The 19,400-nt window shown below is 41.0% G+C and overlaps 1 protein-coding gene across 2 annotated transcripts in view; it reads left to right on the forward strand.

Moving 5' to 3' along the window:
* The window catches only part of ARHGAP32 (Rho GTPase activating protein 32), a 180,738-nt gene that overhangs the window by 43,380 nt on the left and 117,958 nt on the right, over nt 1-19,400 (forward strand). For both annotated transcript variants that reach the window (XM_086626940.1, XM_086626942.1), the window contains 3 exons: nt 2,649-2,740; nt 3,733-3,774; nt 4,145-4,229. In XM_086626940.1, the coding sequence (XP_086483066.1) occupies nt 2,649-2,740; nt 3,733-3,774; nt 4,145-4,229 (219 nt within the window). The remainder of the gene's footprint in view (nt 1-2,648; nt 2,741-3,732; nt 3,775-4,144; nt 4,230-19,400) is intronic.

Below are 19,400 nucleotides of genomic sequence, written 5' to 3' on the forward strand. Positions count from 1 at the left end.
AATGGAAAGTAGTTGCAGTTTATTTTGGACTAATATGGTTTCTAAAATTGCAGTAAGTTTCTCTTTTTTTGCTTATCAATCTATTCACCAAGTTTTTTTGGTGTTAGTAGCTCATACCAAAGAAAATTAGCTTGCACAACATCACCAGTCTGCCCTTTTTCCTCAACTGTGAGACTTATGAGAGGTTGTTGTTCTGCAGCAGAGTCCAAAGAGCTCAGATCTAATTGGAAAAGCGACCGAAGTTAATTACTCTGTTGCATCTCATTGTAGTCCATTCAAATGGATATGTGCTGTTGCAATGGGAGAGGCAGATAGCTCCTTCCAGCACGATTTGGACATAACTCAACTGGGAAGAAGAGGATAATACAACTTTTTCGAAGAGAGATGCTGGCATTTAAGTCTCCTGGAGGTGTGAGTTTTGCCTCCACTGCTTTGAGTCAGATCCAGGGTAGTCTCTACCCACTGCTGCAAACTGGCTTGAAGCCGACGTTTTTCTGTCAGATCTGTTTTTCCGTTTTTATATCCCACCAGCTTCGACTGCTGATGGAGAAAAAATTATTTTCCTTCCTACAGAAATTCTGTTCCTTAGAAAATTAAGGCAAGCACATCCAGCTTTGCCTAAAAGCAGCTTACAGGAATGGCACATTTATTACTGTAATTAGTGATTTTCTTATGTAAAGGACCTGTAAGGTTTATTAAATTGGTGATCCTCTTAATGTTAAAATTCACAGTGAGACTCTCAAGTGTCCTATTACACACCGAAGTAATTGTGTGCTTAGTAACAGTCAGTCAGCCAAGGATAGGTTTATTTAAGGGTATAAATGTTGTCTTTGTGTTTCTTCAGAGGGTGGGTGTGCGTGTTCTGGGCAGCTGTGGGATGATGGAGCTGAAGCATCGCTTACGTTCTGGTTGCAAATTTATGGAGTAGTGTTGACAGGGGGGGAGCTCACTCCTAACAGCTGCAGCATTGCTTTTCCAAGGGCAGTGGTATAAATTGCAGGAGCTTGTCTGGGTGCAGAGGACTTGTGCTCTACTCCAGTCCTACGTAAGCCACGGTGATGTTGGTTGGATGGACGTGGCTGTCTACAGTGTATGTCTGCATTTGAGCCAGGGTCTTCATGGATTCCCTCTACCAAGGGAGAACAGGGTTGCTTTTGACCTAATCTAGTTGTCTAAAGCAGATGAACTGGGCCCAAAGTGCCTGTTTATCTCTGGTGACTATAAAAGTAGCCTCGGGTAGATAAGACAGTTGTAGCTGCGTACCTCCTGCGTGTCTGGAGCTGAATGAGATGAATCACTCCCTCCAGCTCTGATGCTCTTAGTTAATGAATACAGGCATGGTGAATGGTTTTGACTTATTTACTGCAGCTCTTTATGATGTGGTGAAGCTAAAATGATCCATGTCAGGCTAAAATGAGAGCTTCAGGGAGGAGAATAAGAAAGATTCCCCCATTGTTCGTCCCGAATGTAGGCTTCTAGCATCAACTGTAATTGTCTGACTGAAGTTTTGAGGGCAAGGACCAAGTTGTTTCCATGTTTTACACTGCAGCATGCAATTGTGTTCGGATATGTTGTGCATAACAGCTTTTGGAGTGATCATCTCAGTTCAGAGGTCTTTTGGTGGACCAGCGTAGAAGCATTGGTACTGGTCTGGGTCAGGGAAGTCATAGGTTTATTCCTGTCATTAGAAAATGGATTTGATGTAACACTTTTTTGTTCCAGGCCTGCAAGAGAGGAAATACTGAAGTGCCTTTCTGCCCCTGGCTTGAGCATTCACTATTTTGGACATTATTCATGTTTTGTAGTGCATGGTGTAAAGCAGAGAAAAGCTCGTTCGAGTTGTCTCACCCACATCACTAATGAGCTGTCTCTGGCCAACATATTTCTCCTCCTGCTCTGTGAAGTCTGTGATGATCTTCTTGGTGGAACACTGCTGCCTTCATAAAAGGCTCACCTAAAACCCCTCATTCCTGTAGAGCTTACGGCAAGAGAAAGACGTGGTGCTGAGCGTTTGAGTCCCCCGTGATGCTGAACGCTAGCCCAGCAGAGCTCATGGCTTATGGAAAAGCAGCTGGAGGAGGGAGAGGATGGGAAAGCATGACTGAACAAACAAAAAGAGGGAGGTTGAAGTTCTGGCCTCACTAAAATAAATGAATTTTAGTATGTTCATGCACTTACACCAATGGCTTCAAACAACTTTTTTAAAAGCTACCTCCCACATACAAGCAGCTTTGTCATGAACTTGGTTTTCCACTGTATGAGGTATCCAGCTTCTTCCAGTGCCTCTGCCTGAATCTAAGTGCACAGGTGTTTGGAAAATCAGATACTTGATGAGACGTATGGAGTTTAGGAATGTATGTTAGGCTCCTACCTCTGAAAATCTCTTCTTTAGAAACCAGAAGTAGTAATGAATAAAATACTGGATCTGACAGTTGCATATACAACATGGCTCAGGAGGAGATAATCATACTAGGTCATAAACCTGAGGTTCAGTTTTCCTTGTTTTCCTTGTTAAAAAGGCAGCAGTTCAGCTTTTAGCACATAGGAGATTTGAGCTGTGTTTGTACATATATGTACAAATGTATAGGCTGCTGCTTAGCAGCAGTCATATTTTAAATTCCTTGCTTTTTTTATTCTTCTTTTTGCAGGCAAGAGGTGCAGATATCCCTGACATTCCAGGGGAGTTGCCGCTCCGGACCTGTGGCAGCACAGCAAGTATGAAAGTGAAGAATGTGAAAAAGTAAGAGCAGTGTTGTGTTCTTTGATTTTTCCTGTCTATTTTGGGCTTCTGGTTTTGATATCCTGGGGTTTAGCGCAACGATTCTTGATGGTGTCTTCATTAGAGCAACCAAAATCCATACAAAACAGAGTAAATAACAGCTCATGTAGTCTAAAACTGGGAATGTGAGAGGTTTTGTTGGCTCTCTCACCTTTTTCTGGCCATAGAAGCAAAGCTTGTTAAGGGTCTTGAACCTCATGGTTACTGTATTTTTAAATTTTTGTGATTTCTTCCTGAAACTGATAAATTAAAAAACAAAAGAAAAGAAGATAGAGAGAGATATATATGAAAAACCTAAAGAGAAGCCCAGGCAATGTATAAATGAGATCATTTTCCCTCTCTGTGCTCTGAGAAGCTAAACCAGGACAAGTGGGTGGCCTAGATATATTTTTTTATTTAATATTTTTTCTTTTTTTTTTTCATTCTGCCCTGTACCTTTTCTTTTTTCTTTTTTTTTTTTTTCCTGTGGGCTTACACTCTCTTTCTCTCTTAGAGAACATAAACCAACTTATGTTTGCAGCTAAGGTTTCAAACCTCTGACCTGCAAAGGGGATCAGAAGTGATCCCTGTTACTTGCCTTGTCTGTGCTAAGAACGCTGACTTGAGGACCAGAACTCCCCAATATTGATTGATCCGTGCGTTCAGATCACCTTTCTTTAGTGCTGTGAGGGAAATGGCTCTTTGTTCTAGTGCTGAGCAGCCAGATGCTGCTTCTCACTTCCCACTTACATTCCCGTGGGAAGAGAAAGCTAGATAATGACAATCTCATTGGCTCCCCACCAGAAATATCTATAGGAGTCTATAATAGCTTCAGCAGAAGCAAGAGCATGTTGCAGAGGGAGAGGATCTCCCCATCAGCCATCATTGTAGCTGGAGACACTTGGGAATAATGATGCCTCACTTTTGAATTTTGCAAAGGCAAAGGATAAATAGCGTTTGTTCTGCACCCTCAGATACATCAACCCGGGACTGATGGGCTGTGATGCCTTTCACAGGTAAAGTTCTACTTTCCTCTGTGTCTCGTGTAAGGCTGTTTCTTTGCACTGCAAAAATGCATTTGTGAAGGTAGAGCAGCTTCTCCCTGCACCGTTTCTTAAAGATGTGGGCTTTGGTGTTGATGAAATGCTACACAGTTCTTTAAGGATGCGATGATAAAAGCCACTTTGTGATTTAGTTTTCCTTTCTCACTCAATTCCTTTCTCCTCTGTTTTGGTGCATCACATCAGCAAACCCCTCGGTTCCCTTGGCTTTAGGATGAGAAAGTCATTACTATTTTCTGTCAGTGACTGCATTTTATAACAGTCCTTGATGCTGAGCATTGTTTCAGTGTTTTGTTTCTTATGGTGTGCCTTTGGTGTGCTTCAGGTTATCCTTTACAAAGGGTCATTTCCCGAAGATGGCTGAGTGTGCACATTTCCATTACGAAAACGTGGACTTTGGCAACATACAGGTGAGTTTCAGATTTCTTTTCTACTCAAAACATCATTGTGTTTGGCTACCAACTAACCTGGTGAGGGAGGCACTAGAGGGACCTTCACTAAGGTTTGTTGCAAAATATTGTTTAGTGATAAAGAGTTAAAGCAAGAGAGTCTCTTTACCTGGAATTGCTTCCGTGTACTGGGCTAGAATCTGTCCTCAGCCACGTGGTCACCCCTTTGAGGTTGGAGATAATCTTATTTCCAGTGATTTGACTGCTGTCACTGTTTTCAGACTGCATCAGACATTCATTATTGAGTCATCTGTAATCACTGCATGCATATTTTTAGCTTGTGCATGCGTATCTTTAAACAATTGTGTGAAAGTAAATATAAATAATTCGAATTTATCCATTCCCTTCGTGTTATCTTAGCTCTGCGTTGTGCATTGCAGCAGCTGTGGTCATCAGAACACAAGAAATTGCTAGTCAGCCTGAGCTGGCTTTCTAGAAGTGTGCAGGCTTCACTCCTTTGTGATCCATCCGTCAGAAATATCGGCAGAAGCATTTTCCATTCAGTGCTGGGGAGGACTGGGAACCAAGAATCACTGCTGGTTTCTCCTAAACAGGGCACGTCTTGTTCTGCACTTGGAGAAGCAGGAAAGCCTCCAGCATCTGCCAGCCTCGTAGCCAAAAAGAGGTTACAACCTTTTCATTTGTAGAACATTTCCTGTAATACAGAGTGAATTATTTACAGCCTTTCGTGTTTCCGTGCTTGACGGTTTTGCAAGCGGAATTATGCATCCGTTTTTTCTGCCTCTGTGAAATTCCTACGGAGAGGGAGCTCCTATCTAGAGTTAGTCACCCTTAGTGGCTCTAAGTAGGTCCGTTCTGCTGAGCACAGGACAGACAGACACAATGGCACAGCAGGACAGACAAAATAGTGGGCTTGAGACCAGTGCGAAGATCTCTAATGAGAAACAAATCTGTGGTTTTTAATTTTCAGTTTCTGTGTGTAGGAATAGTGTGACTAATCCACGTCCCCATCTTTTGTCTCCTGGTAATTTTCTGATTTGACACCACTAATTTTTCAGTCATTTTGGAGAGAAGTTTTGTGTTGGAGGAGGTGTTGAGCACCCTTCTGTGTACACACAGATTTTTTTTTTTTTGCATTGTGTGATGCTCCGAGTTTTTCTTTCCATCATTCAGAGATATTCAGCACAATGTGCAGCCTAGAGAGAGATTACAACCTTTGCATGACACTAGTATTTAAAGCATTTTGAAGACAAATAATTCAATTCTTTTGTGGGTTTGAGCATTTCATGAAACGCTTTAAGGATGGCAGAGTTGATATGCTGAGATTTTCATATTTGTGAGAGGGAGAAGTAAAATCAGATGATACATTCTTTACAGATTTTCTTTGTGTTGTTCTGCCAACAGACCTGAAGCATATTCTGGTGGGACGTTTCCACAAGCAGGAGCTGGTGCTGGCTGGTGTCAGTGCTGCACCTACAGCTTCCCATGATCTCCTGCTTGGTTGTCTTCTGTGTCATAGAATCATGGAATGGTTTGGGTTGGAAGGGACCTCAAAGATCATCTAGTTCCAACCCCCCTGCCATGGGCAGGGACACCCTTCACTCTACCAGGTTGCCCAAAGCCTCATCCAAGCTGGCCTTGAACACCTCCAGGGATGGAGCAGCCACAACTTCTCTGGGCAACCTGTTCAGTGCCTGTGTCGTGCCCTCTGTCCCTAGCAGATCAACTGCTGTAACCAGAGGAGTGGTCTGGCTAAAAACCAATAACTGGGGAAAGATAGCTTGGGAAGAAAAAGTAATGCTGGTTGTGCCACGTCAGGCCCCTGAGCTGTGTTTTTTCACGGTGTCTGTGTTGTGAAGCCAGGAGGAGATCGGTGAAGGATGGCAGCACGGGAGGCACCATCATAAAAGTGTGGGATTGTATGTGTTGAGGGGGTCAGTTCTCTGTTTCCACCCCTGCTACCTCTGAAAAAAACATACATCCTTAAATATTTGTGTATCTAAAGCAAAGGTAAGGTGAATTCAGTTAAATAAGGTGAACCAGGCCCTAAGTACCAGCTCCGTGCCTCTTGTCCCTTCCTTTCTCCAAGCAAGATTTCTGATAGGTTCCCACAATACAATGACTTTGTAATAATGGATAAAAATATTTGAAGAACAGAGTTTTTCTCCTGAAATGGGGAAAGGGTAGGGAATTACAGTATTTGCTTAGCAGGAGAAGATCAGTATTAATGGCAAAATAAATGAAAGCTCTTAATACAACAGCAGTACTCGTTTAGAGGCTTAAAAATAGGTTCCTATAGGGCTCATACATTTTAATCAAGTGGCATTGGTTGGTGGCTCCTTTGTGATAACAAGGTAGACCAGAGAATAGCAGTGGGCTGAAGTGACTCGTAAATGACAGCTTGGCACCTAATAGCAAATTACCAAGTTGCATCCGAGGAGCAGTGGGTGTAAACTCCTTTCCAAATCTATTCACTGTTAGAAATTTGCATGGTGGAAATGCAGCATTATCTGGCTGCGTCAGGAATTGTGTAATGCTGTCTATTAACAGCCTGGCCGAATTTCAGATTGTTTTGTAACGTTTATGTCACTTATAAGATGGTCTCCTGGTGCAGTCGGTATTAATATCTTGGCATTTCACCTCCTGAGATTGTTTTAAATTAACTTTCTGAGATGTATAAAAAAAAGGATTTGTTCTCCTCTCATCCTAGCACCAACTAGGTGCCTTTTGGGATGCTTTTCTCATCAGAAATGTTCTGCTACCCTGCTTTTAACCTTATCTACGTCTGGCCAGCAAGATGCATATTGCATTGGCAGGAAATTCCTGGTTTTCCAAGCAAAGGTAGTTGATGTCAAAGCTGTAGTTATAGGATGGGCTCTACAGATTGCTTTCATGCCGGAAATTCACTGGTATTTTGCTGAAATACTTTTCATTTATTACTGCATTTATTTTTTAAGGCTGCATCACTGATTTTGAATTTTACGATGAAAAGCCAGGTTCTGCGTAATAGATTTATGACATTGGATAAACATTTAGGATTACTCAGCATTATTAAATTTAAGTGTGATTTCAAGATCTGCAAGTTTTAAAAGCTTCCTTCTTAGGAGCTTGAGTTGTTCCAGCAGCGTGCAGCGTACTGCAGATAGCTGAACGAACATGGGAAGAGTTGCTGGGTGCACACTAAGCAGTGCTCCATCTTCCAGACACTCCTTTGAGTTGAAGTTCAGCACATGAGCATGGTGTTCAGCCCAGGCTAATCGAATTGCATGTGCCAGGTTTTATTTTTGAGCCGTGGAGCTGCTCCAGGTAACTCATTTGCTCGTGATTTGAGTGTCTCGGTGCAGCAGTTGTGTCACAGTCTCACTGCCTTTGGAGCTTTAAGGTGTGTTAATATGTAGGGATTGAACCACTTCACCAAAACCTCTGTATTGGTCAGTTGTACAAAAGTAGGATGATTCCCCCCCAGCGTGGTGCCAGTGTGGTTTTACTTAGTGCCATTAATATAAACAGGAAATTATATTATATATTATACAAACAGGAAATTATATTATTAGATAATATATTTATTAATATAAACAGGAATTATATAATACACAACATTTATTAATATAAACAGGAAATTATATTATTATATAATATATTAATATAAACAGAAAATATATAATATACAATATATTTATTAATATAAACAGGAAATTATATTATTAGATAATATATTTATTAATATAAGCAGGAATTATATAATACACAATATATTTATTAAAATAAACAGGAAATTATATTATTATATAATATATTTATTAATATAAACAGGAATTATATAATATACAATATATTTATTAATATGAACAGGAAATTATATTATTATATAATATATTAATATAAACAGAAAATATATATAATATACAATATATTTATTAATACAAACAGGAAATTATATTATTATATAATATATTTATTAACATAAACAGGAATTATATAATATATAATATATTTATTAATATGAACAGGAAATTATATTATTATATAATATATTTATTAATATAAACAGGAATTATATATAATATACAATATATTAATATAAACAGGACATTATATTATTATATAATAATATAAACAGAGAATATATATAATATACAATATATTTATTAATATAAGCAGGAAATTATAGTATTTTATATTATAAACAGCCATTAGGTATTCCCTGTCTTTACTTTACTTCTTTTCCCTATCTTTACTGGCTGCCAGAAATACAGACTGTGTTCTTCACTTGAAAGAATTAAGAAATTATCTTGAGTCGAGTAGGTTTTAGTAATGGAATACTAAATAATAATGGAATTTAGTAATGGAAGAATGGAATACAGCAGCTCTGCGCTTTCTGGATAACATTCCTTGCTTCCTGAAAAACGCCTTGATAAAGGAGAGAAAGTGCTTTAATGCCCATCCGTATGGCTTCAGCCAGCTGGCATTTGCCACAGCTTTGCCCCTTCAGACAACACGGTCTCTGTCTCTGTGTTTGCATTGGTGTAGCTGCCTTCTAAAAATAAAACCCTGTTGGGACAGGATTGGGTTACGGCACCTCGGAGATCTTCTCCTTATCTCCCAAGCCTTTGGAGATCCTCTCCTTATCTCTCAAGCCTTCGCCTTGCCAGTGGTGGGAGGGTGTTATCAGCGGGGAAGGAAGTATTTGAACCCGAATCGCTTCCGTCCGCCGAGGTACCAGCTGCCAGGAATTCCTGTTAAGAGCTCAGCAGCATTGTTTGCTGTTGGAATGCCTTTGGCAAGCTGCAGCCTTGCAGCCAAGGTGATGGGCTGCATTTCAGCGGTGGCGGTGGTTTATGCCTGTAATTCTATTTTCTTGTTGTGTTTTAAGAGTTAGAAGCGTTGCAAAGAGCAGTTCAGTTCTTCTTGTGCCTTTTATCAGCAAAGCCTGTTGAGAAGATATTTTTTGAGGTCATCTTTTGATTTGCCTTTTTTTTTTTTACTTAATAATACTCCAGGGAAGGGGGTGTGGAGGGGTAGGGTGGTTGTGAAGGTGCCTGTGTTAATCAAACAGTAGAATTTTTTCCTGAAACGGATTGTGAAGGAAACAGAAATGGTAAAGGTTGACCAGATGCCCTCCTCTGGAGTTAACTGGGGTAGTTTGAGATGTTTCTGCCACAACAAAAAGCAGTCTTGTACACAGATTGACTAGAAACAACAGGACTGGAGGAGCACTCCCTGCTCTGGGTCTGTGTGGAGTCGGATAGCTTGGCCAGGATCTCCTTCCATCAGGGATTTTAGACTAAGCCTGCTCACTGCCTTAGGTGTAGGAGGGCTTGTTCATTCCCCCAGCTATTCTGTGGGCATGAAAATTTTCAGGATCTTGGCAGTCGTGAGCAGCTACGGGCTTAACTGTCTTCATTTATTCCACTCATTTGCAAAGTGTTTAAAAAGAAAAAAAATATTTATTTTAAAAAGCAAAACACAGAACATCAGTTCCCCCCCCCCCCGCCTCATTCCCTTTTAAAAGCTGGAAATACATAGTAAAAATCACAGAAACTGGCCTGAATTTTGCTGTGTGTTTGTTCCATGCAAGACAATTTTGCTGGGTTTTGCTTGGTTTTTACGAACATACGAGTGGTTTTGAGATGCACATCCATACTGCATCTCAAAAAGGAGGTGGTGCTCCTTTTTAGCTTTTCATCTCTGGATGCTGCTGATCTCACCCCAAAATGACTCTGGCATATTCTGATATGTTATATTCCCCTTCTTCAGAACTTCCCCTCCTGTTCCTCATCTTTTCCTTATGGTTTCTTTACTGTCACCTTCCGAAGGGGTAAGGGGAGATGTTGCAAGGGCTGCTTTAAGGACATGGGTATATAAACCCAACTATGTTCATAGTCCAGGTGGAAACTACTTCTATTAACTTAATAATTCCAGCCACAACTCCCTGAAAATTGGCACAGTCTCCCGCCAAGATCAACAGATTTGTAAAATTTGGAATCTCTAGGCCAAGCTTCTCGACGCCAAAAAAAGTTAGGAAAATATTCGAGTAAGTTCACCTCAGTTTTTGGATTCTTCTGTTTCCTGGTCTTGCATCCAACTTGCCACTAACTCCTCAGAAAAATTCTTCCCTGGAACAAGATGACACCTGTGAAATTCCAGCTTGCTTGGTTTTCTTCCAGTGAAACGGGGAGAAATCCAGTGTAGATTTTATAGTGGAAGAATAACTTCAAGTAGGGAAGAGTCCAGTTATTAAAGCCTGCTTAAAAAGCTGGCAGGATATAATTTTAAGGCTGAGCAGGTCCTTCTGCTGACCCCGTGGTCATCATTTTGCAACCCTCTGAAGGAAGAGGGGGGGACTCAGTCTGCAAGTCGTTTTTAAAGCATCTTATCTGCTTTGCTCTCACCTTCCTCCCTTTGAGTGACAGTTACTGAAATTGATAATTTGTAAATGTTTGTCTTTTTTTTTTTTTTACGGTAAAAGGTAATTTGTCTGACCTTACTCAGCTGGCTGGTTATTGATTTGCCTGTCATAGGGTGGAAAGTTTTTTTTTTTCTTTTAGTATTTATCTCGATTAGCTCTCTGATTCCATGTATGTAATTTATTTTAAGCTGATCATAGAATCATAGAACGGTTTAGGTTGGAAGGGACCTCCCTGGTCATCTAGTTCCAACCCCCCTGCCATGGGCAGGGACACCCTCCACTACACCAGGTTGCCCAAAGCCTCATCCAACCTGGCCTTGAACACTGCCAGGGATGGGGCATCCACAGCTTCTCTGGGCAACCTGTGCCAGTGCCTCACCACCCTCAGAGGGAAGAATTTCTTCCTTAGATCTAATCTAAATCTCCCCTCTTTCAGTGTAAAGCCATTGCCTCGTGTCCTGTCACTACAAACCCTTGTCCAAAGCCCCTCTCCAGCTTTCCTGTAGCCCCTTTAAGTACTGGAAGGTGCTGGAAGGTCTCCCCAGAGCCTTCTCTTCTCCAGGCTGAACAGCCCCAACTCTCTCAGCCTGTCTCCAGAGCAGGATTTTCTTCCCCTTCTTTTAACACTGAAAATATAGCAAACTTGCTTGTGAATATTTTGGTCTTTATTGGTGCATAGTGGCTATTTGATGGCATGAGTAAATCTTAGAAGTGACTGTAATAAGCCCAGCTGTTAACTTTGGCGTTGACCTCCTGCTGTTTGCCACCGTCATAAATCATCTTTAGCAGCGTGTCACAGAAAGGTGTAAAAATTGTTTTAATTAGTAACTGGAACAGAGTTGTGTTGGAAGATTTTTCTTCCCTGAGGTTTAATGACCCGAAAAACCCAGGAAGACGTATTAGATGTATAATTAAAATATATTAAAAATTTGAAAAGAATTCATGTGCTCCAGAAAAATAATCCCTATTTCACTAGTGTTTCATAGTTTGAAAGCCTTATGTTTTTGTACATAGTAAGCCATATTGTTAACAAAAATGCTGCTGAAATGCAGCGTAATATTGGACTCGTAGACCTGCTGGTGTGATTTTAACAACTAACAAACTTCCTGTTGGTCTGATCCCTGAGATTTACGGCAGCAGAGGTGTGTTTTCGTTCTCCAGTGGAGGTTTGTCCTGCCAGTGGATGTATTGGCTGTTAAACCAAACATCACTGGGAACATTTACATTTTGTGTTTACTGTACCTGCTTAGAAAAAGGGTAGTTTGTTTGGTTTGTGCTTGGGTGCCAGAATTTGGATGGCAGAGTTGGCAGCTCAGGGCTTGTAAGTGAGGCTGCAGGTTTTTAAGCTGTTCATTCATTAGCTTAGCTTTGCAATGATGTGTGTGTACCTTTGTCCTGGAGTTATAAATGCTTTCATTCCTTTCCTGGTGAAGAAGTACGGATAGGATATAACCTGATCTTGCAAAATTGGTATTCCTGTTTTGAGATCTCTCGCTGGTTAAGGTGTGTTGGTTTGAGCAGACCAGATATGCCCCATCTGTGTTGCCAGGTATGCTCTGCATCCTGGGACCCTGCGGAGCCCATTTACTCCTGATGGTTTTGTGGTCTGGTTTCCAGGTAGTTTCCAGTCTTTGGAAATCAACACCACTTTCCCATCTGCTTCACCCAGTGACATAATCTCACACAAGGGCATGTGTCGTGGTGAACTCAAAGATTGTTCTCTCATTATAAAATGAGAATTTTATAATGAGAAGAGTTGTCTTGGAAGAGTTGTCTTGGAGTACTCAGGGAAAAGCTTGTCACTGCACTCGTACTACGATAATCTGTCCTGCAAGGCAAGAAGATGCAGGGAAAGCACTTGAACTAATGGTATTTAGATATTACACGTGCAAACGTTTGCTGTGCTGGGATGGGATTTTTAATGCATTATGTGTAGCTGGATGTGCATCTCGGAGAGGATGTTTCTCCATCTGCTAAGCTGAGGCTCAAGTTTTCTTGTTTGTTTTACTTGCAAGAGAGAGATTTCCTGTGAACCTAAACTTTCCCAGGGGTCTGGATTCAGACAGATTTTTGGTTTTAAAAGGGGAAGCATACACACAGGCACATATCCTCACCCACACGTACTGTTATAATGTCTGGAAGGCATTCGAACATGTTTGTGGGCTTTGATGGTTTTGTTGTTTTATCCCTTGCCGTGATGTGTGAGCAGAAGATGGAGGCTTCTGCTTCCACGTCCTGCAGGCAAGGCTCTGACCTTCAGCTCTCCTGAACATCTGTACCAAAAAGCTCTTTGACCTCCACTGAGAATTCCAACGATACCAATTGCTTATTTCCTCTTGTTCATTTGTGGCTGTTTTGCCAACAGAACCTGCAAATTCGGGTTGCTGTTTTCCTGGTAAAGCAGTATGGAATCGAATGCTGCTGTTATGCATCATGTGGATGTGTGGTCGTGTAGTTTTAAAATAAAATACTCAAATGAAGAAGCACGTGATGCTCTCACTGCCCCTTCAAGACCCCTCTGTACAGCATAACTTCTTTTATCTCTCCTGAAACTAACTGAACAAACTTTGATTCTACTAGGCAGTTCTTCTTTCCATCCTTCCACTGTGTGAATGAAAGAAACATTAACACCAACGAAATGACTTGCTGTGGGACATACATTACAGTGCAAGACCTTCCCTACCACCATCCTAAATTTTTTCCTTTCAAATATTTAATATCCTGGAAGGAACTTTTTATGAGAAGCTTGTTTAGGTCCGCATGCACATGTTTAAAGCCCCACCAAATGTTTTTCTGGACGATCTGGGATTGGTTTGTGAGTTGCAGTCAGAGGTGAGACCTCTAACTACAGAGTGAGCTTTTGGCACCATCACACTCAGAGTTAAGTCAGTAATAATTTAGAGGGAAAACTGTTGCTTAACAGACACCCACAAATCCAGTATTATAACAAGTTGGAAATAAAAATATGTAGTGCTTCATACTTTGTGTATGTTCAGGATCCATGAACCTGCCTTAAAATTAATTCTGTTCTATTGAAAGACTAATGAAGCCTATAAATATGGTTGTAAAACAAATTGCCTGGAAAATTCATTTTTTGGGTAGGTGGTATTGTCTGGTCCTGCCAGTTTATGTTTAGATACTAACAAAAATTCCTGTAAGTCACCTTTAAATTCAGTGTAGCTGAACAATTGATCTTTATGGTGCTTGAGTGTTAAAACTTATTTATTGCAAGCATCACATCTTAAACCATTCAGGCTTTAAAATCACTGATTTTGGACCAAGTTCCCATTCACCAGCTTGAAGCAGTTCAAAACACCAAAACAACTTCTGTTATTGTTACAGTGTGAGTCTGGGAATTTAGTTGAAATGCTGATAAATGATTTAATCATTCTGTGTATGCTAAGTCCTGCAATGATTATAGGTGTAGCGATTCCGGAATGGGCAGGGAATCCACTGGGAGCTGGAGCCTTGGAGTAGGAAGGAGTGGCATGAAAGAAAGGGAAGTGTCATATCAGGACGAGAGTGTGGGGAAACTCAGGATTATTTAGGTGTAGTGAAGGTGTGAGACTCGAGAAGCCTCAGAACCTGATCCAGAGTCCCTTTCCATGCACCTTCTCTTGTGGCTCAAGGTTTGGTTTAGTGTCAGACTTTGCTGTCTGCTTTAAAACTAAATACAAGCTAGCTGTAGTTTGGAAACTCTTTTTGGAAAAGCGAGCTTTTAGGCTGGCCCATGCATTTTGAATTATTAATGCATTTTAGCAGTAACACTAGAGCTGTGATGTGCACTTTGAATACACCCCAGACAAGCTGTGTTGGTTTTTATTTCCCCTGGTACACGGTCCCTGCATTCCTTTGAATTCTTTTAAGCCTCCCTGGATCCCTCACTTTCTAGCTGCTTTAAACTAAGTGGAGTTCAAAGGAAGCAGAAGATCTTTTTAGAGCTGGTTGATGTTGATGTTGAATCAGAGGACACAGTGAAGCTCTTGTCCTGGAGTGCTGCTTTGCTCTCTCAACTGGCTTTGACTTTTCCTGCCTCTCTAATATCATAAAGATGAAATTGGGCCATTCATCAGCTCTCTTAGAGACAGTCCAGAAAAAATGTTCCCATTTTCTATTATGATTTTAAGATAAACAAGGGGAGAGGGAAGGCAACAAAATGTCCACATACTCTTGTAGTTCTTTGTTGTCTACCATGCTGATACATATTTTATTTTCCCGTTGAAAAACAATGAAGATGTGGATGATGTATTATGTTTTCCGCTACAATTATACGTGTACGTGTCTCGCAAGTCGCTGTGATCAGATTAAGGATAAACCAGCCACTGTCAAACAAGCTGTATCTGCAACAGGAGCAAGAATACTAAATCTCAGCGCTACCGTAGCATGCAATTAAATTAAATTGAATTAAAAAAGTGCAGACTGCAGCACGGGTTTCCTGTCGACCCGCTGCTCTGAGCTCCGTACGCCGTGTGTGCCTACTCGTGGTCCCCAGACAGAAGAGCATTCATGTTCAAACGTGCTTGGTTCAAGGGCTGAAGACAGTTTGAGTTATGGAAAGACCTGTAGCGTTCTACATCTTGCGTGTGTTCGTTTAGACAAGTTATTGCATCAGTGCTTGCTGTAGAGCAGTGTTTATTCTGCACACAACTGGTGGCCATTCCTTTCTTTTCAGTTCAGTTCTTTTCCTTTCTTTTGGGAACTGCTAAGTTACTAGTGCAAAACTTCATTGAAATGCCAGTGTCAGAGTAAAATAAGAATTCAAATTTTGCGTTTGTCCACTATATGGAGCTGCTTGGGGGCCTTTTCTGGAATGGTTCTGCTTTTTTGCCCTTCTGTAAAGTAGTTCTTTCCCATGCGATGACCTCCATTTGTCATCTTAACCACTGATCACTTGCCCAGTGACTTGAGGACTTGGCCCTTTAGCTGGAGCATCGTTTCACCTGCCCAGAGAGGAACTGAGTCACAGTCATTGCGGTGTCAGTCCAGGGTGACTTCAGGGGTGCTGCCTCAGGTTGATTGATACCATCACTCTTATCCTCATGGTTGTGTTTTAAGCAATAAATAAGTAATAGTTGGTTCATAAAGACCCATTTCCCTTGAAGTCTGCAGAAATTCCAGCCCCTCGAGGGCTGCAGGTTTATCCCTCTCCATGGAGGACAAGTGTGTCAGGGGAACAAGGCTCTTATGAGCTTCCAAAGAGTACATTACACAGTGGCAGGATTGTACCAAAACCTTTTTTTTTTTTTCTTTTTTTAGAGAGTGCAATTCAATGCTTAGATGCAAAACTGAAACCACAACTCTGCGATTCCAATGGGAAGTTCTCAGGTCGAGTCTGCCGTGTGTAGACCTGTTTCTAGTGTGAAGTGAGTTGTCCAAAACCCACCTTCCCTGAACTGTCATCTGGGAAATTTAAAGGTTTAAATGTTCTTTTCAGATCTTTAGTATTTTATCTTCTGCCTCTGGCATCTCAGCACAATTTTCTTAATTAAAAGTTGAAACAGAGTTTCAGATCTACCCCTGACTGTTCTTGCAGTTCTCCTATATTTTTAACTCTGGAAGTCCATACTCTGGAGACAACTAATTAAGGTTTTGACATATGGATCAAAAAACCAAGACATCCTTTATGAACTAGTTCACTAAAGTAAAAGTCATCCTATTTATTAAGCCTTTCCAAGGTAATTTCTTTAATACCATGAATTTAAGGCTGTTCTTGCTGCTGTTCACTGGGTCAACATCAAGATTTTCCTGGGCTGACAGCTCCAGTCTTTCTAAGATAATATCTTCCAGAAACAACATCACTCAATTATAGAATTAAATTTAAAATTGTGGGAATTTCAAAACAAGTTTCGCTTTTCTGTAGGGATTTTTCTGTGCAAGTGTACACGTGTCTTCAAGACTTTCTCAGCAAGAGTGAAGAAATTTGTTTGTTTAAAGATAATTGCTTAGGACTTAAGGTTTCAACATGATTCTTTCAGTCTTTTTTTCCAACTCATTCATTTTCAGAACTGAAAATTGGTGACAGTGGTGACAACTATTTCATTCTTCACGGCTGCATTATAGCAGCTTTGGGTTTGCTGAGTAGTGCCTTTCACCAGAATTTTTGAGGCTGGAACCTTATATATCAACCGTTAGGCAATTTCTGAGTGTGGGTTTTGGAGACCTCCTTCTGAAACATCCAGTTTTTCCATCTCTTAAGAGATTTTCCTCATTAATTTGGTTGAGATAAACCTAAAACAACCCTCTCATTTTAGGGCTTCAGGGTGTCTGGCTCGAATAATGGTATCTACATATGGGTACTCATGTGGGTCTCTATCAAGGTTTTAGCATCTCTGTTTTGTTAGGTTAGAATGCTAATAATAATGATAAATATATTAATTTTTTTTTTTTTACTATCAGAATTGATAGAACCTTGAAGTTTACAAGGATGTGGCAGAAATGGGCCATGTCTCTGTCCTTTATCTTCCTCATCCCCCACTATTATGCAGTGTTAGGATAATTGTTATACCTGTGCTAACGGGCGTGAGTGTAACCACGTGGTTGCTTGTCTTCTGCAAAATTTCTTTCACGACTGAGGATAATTTCTTCGAATCATTTAACTCCTGTATATGTCACTGAATGTTTTCATCATAAATACCCTCAGTCCATCAGGCATAAAGTCTAATCATGTCACGTGGCTGTATGATTGCAGCATAATGTCAAATCTCATATAAAAACACAGTGTATATGTGGAAGGGAAGGCTTTCACAGTGCCTTCTCATCACTGATTTATGCTTTCTGCAACTAGTGTAAATATTTCTCTTTAATTTGAGCAATATTTACTTTTCCGAGCAGGTAAACACCTGCAGTGTATAGCCAATTTTATTTTTTTATATTTTTTTTATTTTCCGTATGTAGAAATTATTGAGGCCTTAGACATATTAGGACTGTTTAGTTACTGGTCAGCTGTATTTTGAATTCTCTGTGCTAGTGGGAGTTGTGTGTTGCCCAAAGCCTGCAGATGCTTTGGGACAGCCCTTTCTTCAAAGGAGAAGCAGCTGGTGACACTGGAGAAGTTGTGTAGAGCACAGTATCCTCACGCTCCCAGGTGATTCATGACATGGGAAGACACTAACTGGAGCCAGAAGGATACGGGACGGGTGTGTGAGTGGCAGAAGACAAGAACCATGTGTTCATGGCCATGAAGAGCAGGACAGATGCAATGAATACAAGAAGCATTGTGATATCCCCTCGGAGTTTCGTGGTAAAGCCAGGTATTTTTAGTCTGGTTGAAGTTTTTATGCGACATCTGACTGAGAGGGGGAGTTTTTGTTTATACTCTTAGAAGAACTTTTCTTTTTAGAAATGAGAGAATTCATTTTTAGAATGAGAAAACTTTTCTTTTTTACCATGAGAGTTGTAGAACACTGGAACAGGTTGCCCAGAGAGGTGGTGGATGCTCCATCCCTGGAGACGTTCAAGGCCAGGTTGGATGAGGCCCTGAGCAACCTGATGTAGTTGGAGATATCCCTGTTCCTTGCAGGGGGGTTGGACTAGATGACCTTTGAAGTCCCTTTCAGCCCTAACGATTCTATGATTCTATGAAAATCAATTGGACCATACACCTCTCCTGCTCGTTTTCCAGCCCCTCTTTCCCAAAAGGGAGTAGTTGAGGGGAAACGCTTCCATCTAGTCTATTCCATGTTTTAGCTCTCGCTCAAGTTTTTATATAAAAATGCACGTGGTGATATAAAACATGTGTCAGTTTTGCACTGTGCCTCTGAACCCAGCTGCAGAACATGGACTTTCGTTTTCCATGTTTGAAAAAATGAGGCAGGGAGGGATTTGAGATGTGAAATTTTACTGTGTTCTTTCTCATGCGTGTACAAAATGTAAGGCCAGGTTGGACGAGGCTTTGGGCAACCTGGTGTAGTGGAGGGTGTCCCTGCCCATGGCAGGGGGGTTGGAACTGGATGATCTTGAAGGTCCCTTCCAACCCAAACCATTCTATGATTCTATGAAAATTGTGCTTGCACTTCCCTCCCCAGCTGAAGTTTGGCAGAGTAATCAGCAAGTAGCTGAAGATCACAGGCTTGAGTTGGAAGCCCTGGGAGACCCGTAGCTCCGTGCTGTGTCTGTGTTACATTAAAAGGCATTCAGTGGTCAGTTTAGTCATAGACTAACCTTTATGTAAAACTGGGGGATGTAGGCGTAGCGAAATGCCAAAAGCCTTGGGTTTCACACAGCCTGATTTGTAAAGATGAGTGGTTGTTGATCTTTCCCACTTCTGGGGTCATGGGAGGAAATGGAGTAAGCTTCCCCCTCAGCTTTTATCACTTCCTCCTGCCAACTGAGGGGAGATTATTTTCCTTCATTTGCTGCTCCTCTTGTCAGCGAGAGCAGTTGGGATTCAGCCAGCTAATAAATAACGCTTTTCCTGGCGAAGGAGTTCTCAGATGTGGTTGTAGGAACACTGCCTTGAGCTTAGTCCTGCAAATTCTTACTCCGGAAGATGTGGTTTGCGTATAGGTGATGTGCAAAGCTTGTTTACTTTTTGCTCACAGTCTGTTTCTGAAGCTTTTACAAAGTTTTAATGGGGGCTGCTCATCTACTGAATGCCGACATGTTCATCCATCTCTGCAGCATAAGGCTTTTGAAGACCCTGCAGACCAGGCTTGCCATGGAAGTATATACCTGTGCAAATTGGGTCAGCATTATTCATTCTCATTTATAGAATCATAGAATAGAATCATAGAATGCTTTGGGTTGGAAGGGACCTTAAAGAT

This window comes from Tauraco erythrolophus, chromosome 26, assembly GCF_009769465.1.
Source record: "Tauraco erythrolophus isolate bTauEry1 chromosome 26, bTauEry1.pri, whole genome shotgun sequence".
Lineage (NCBI taxonomy): Eukaryota > Metazoa > Chordata > Aves > Musophagiformes > Musophagidae > Tauraco > Tauraco erythrolophus.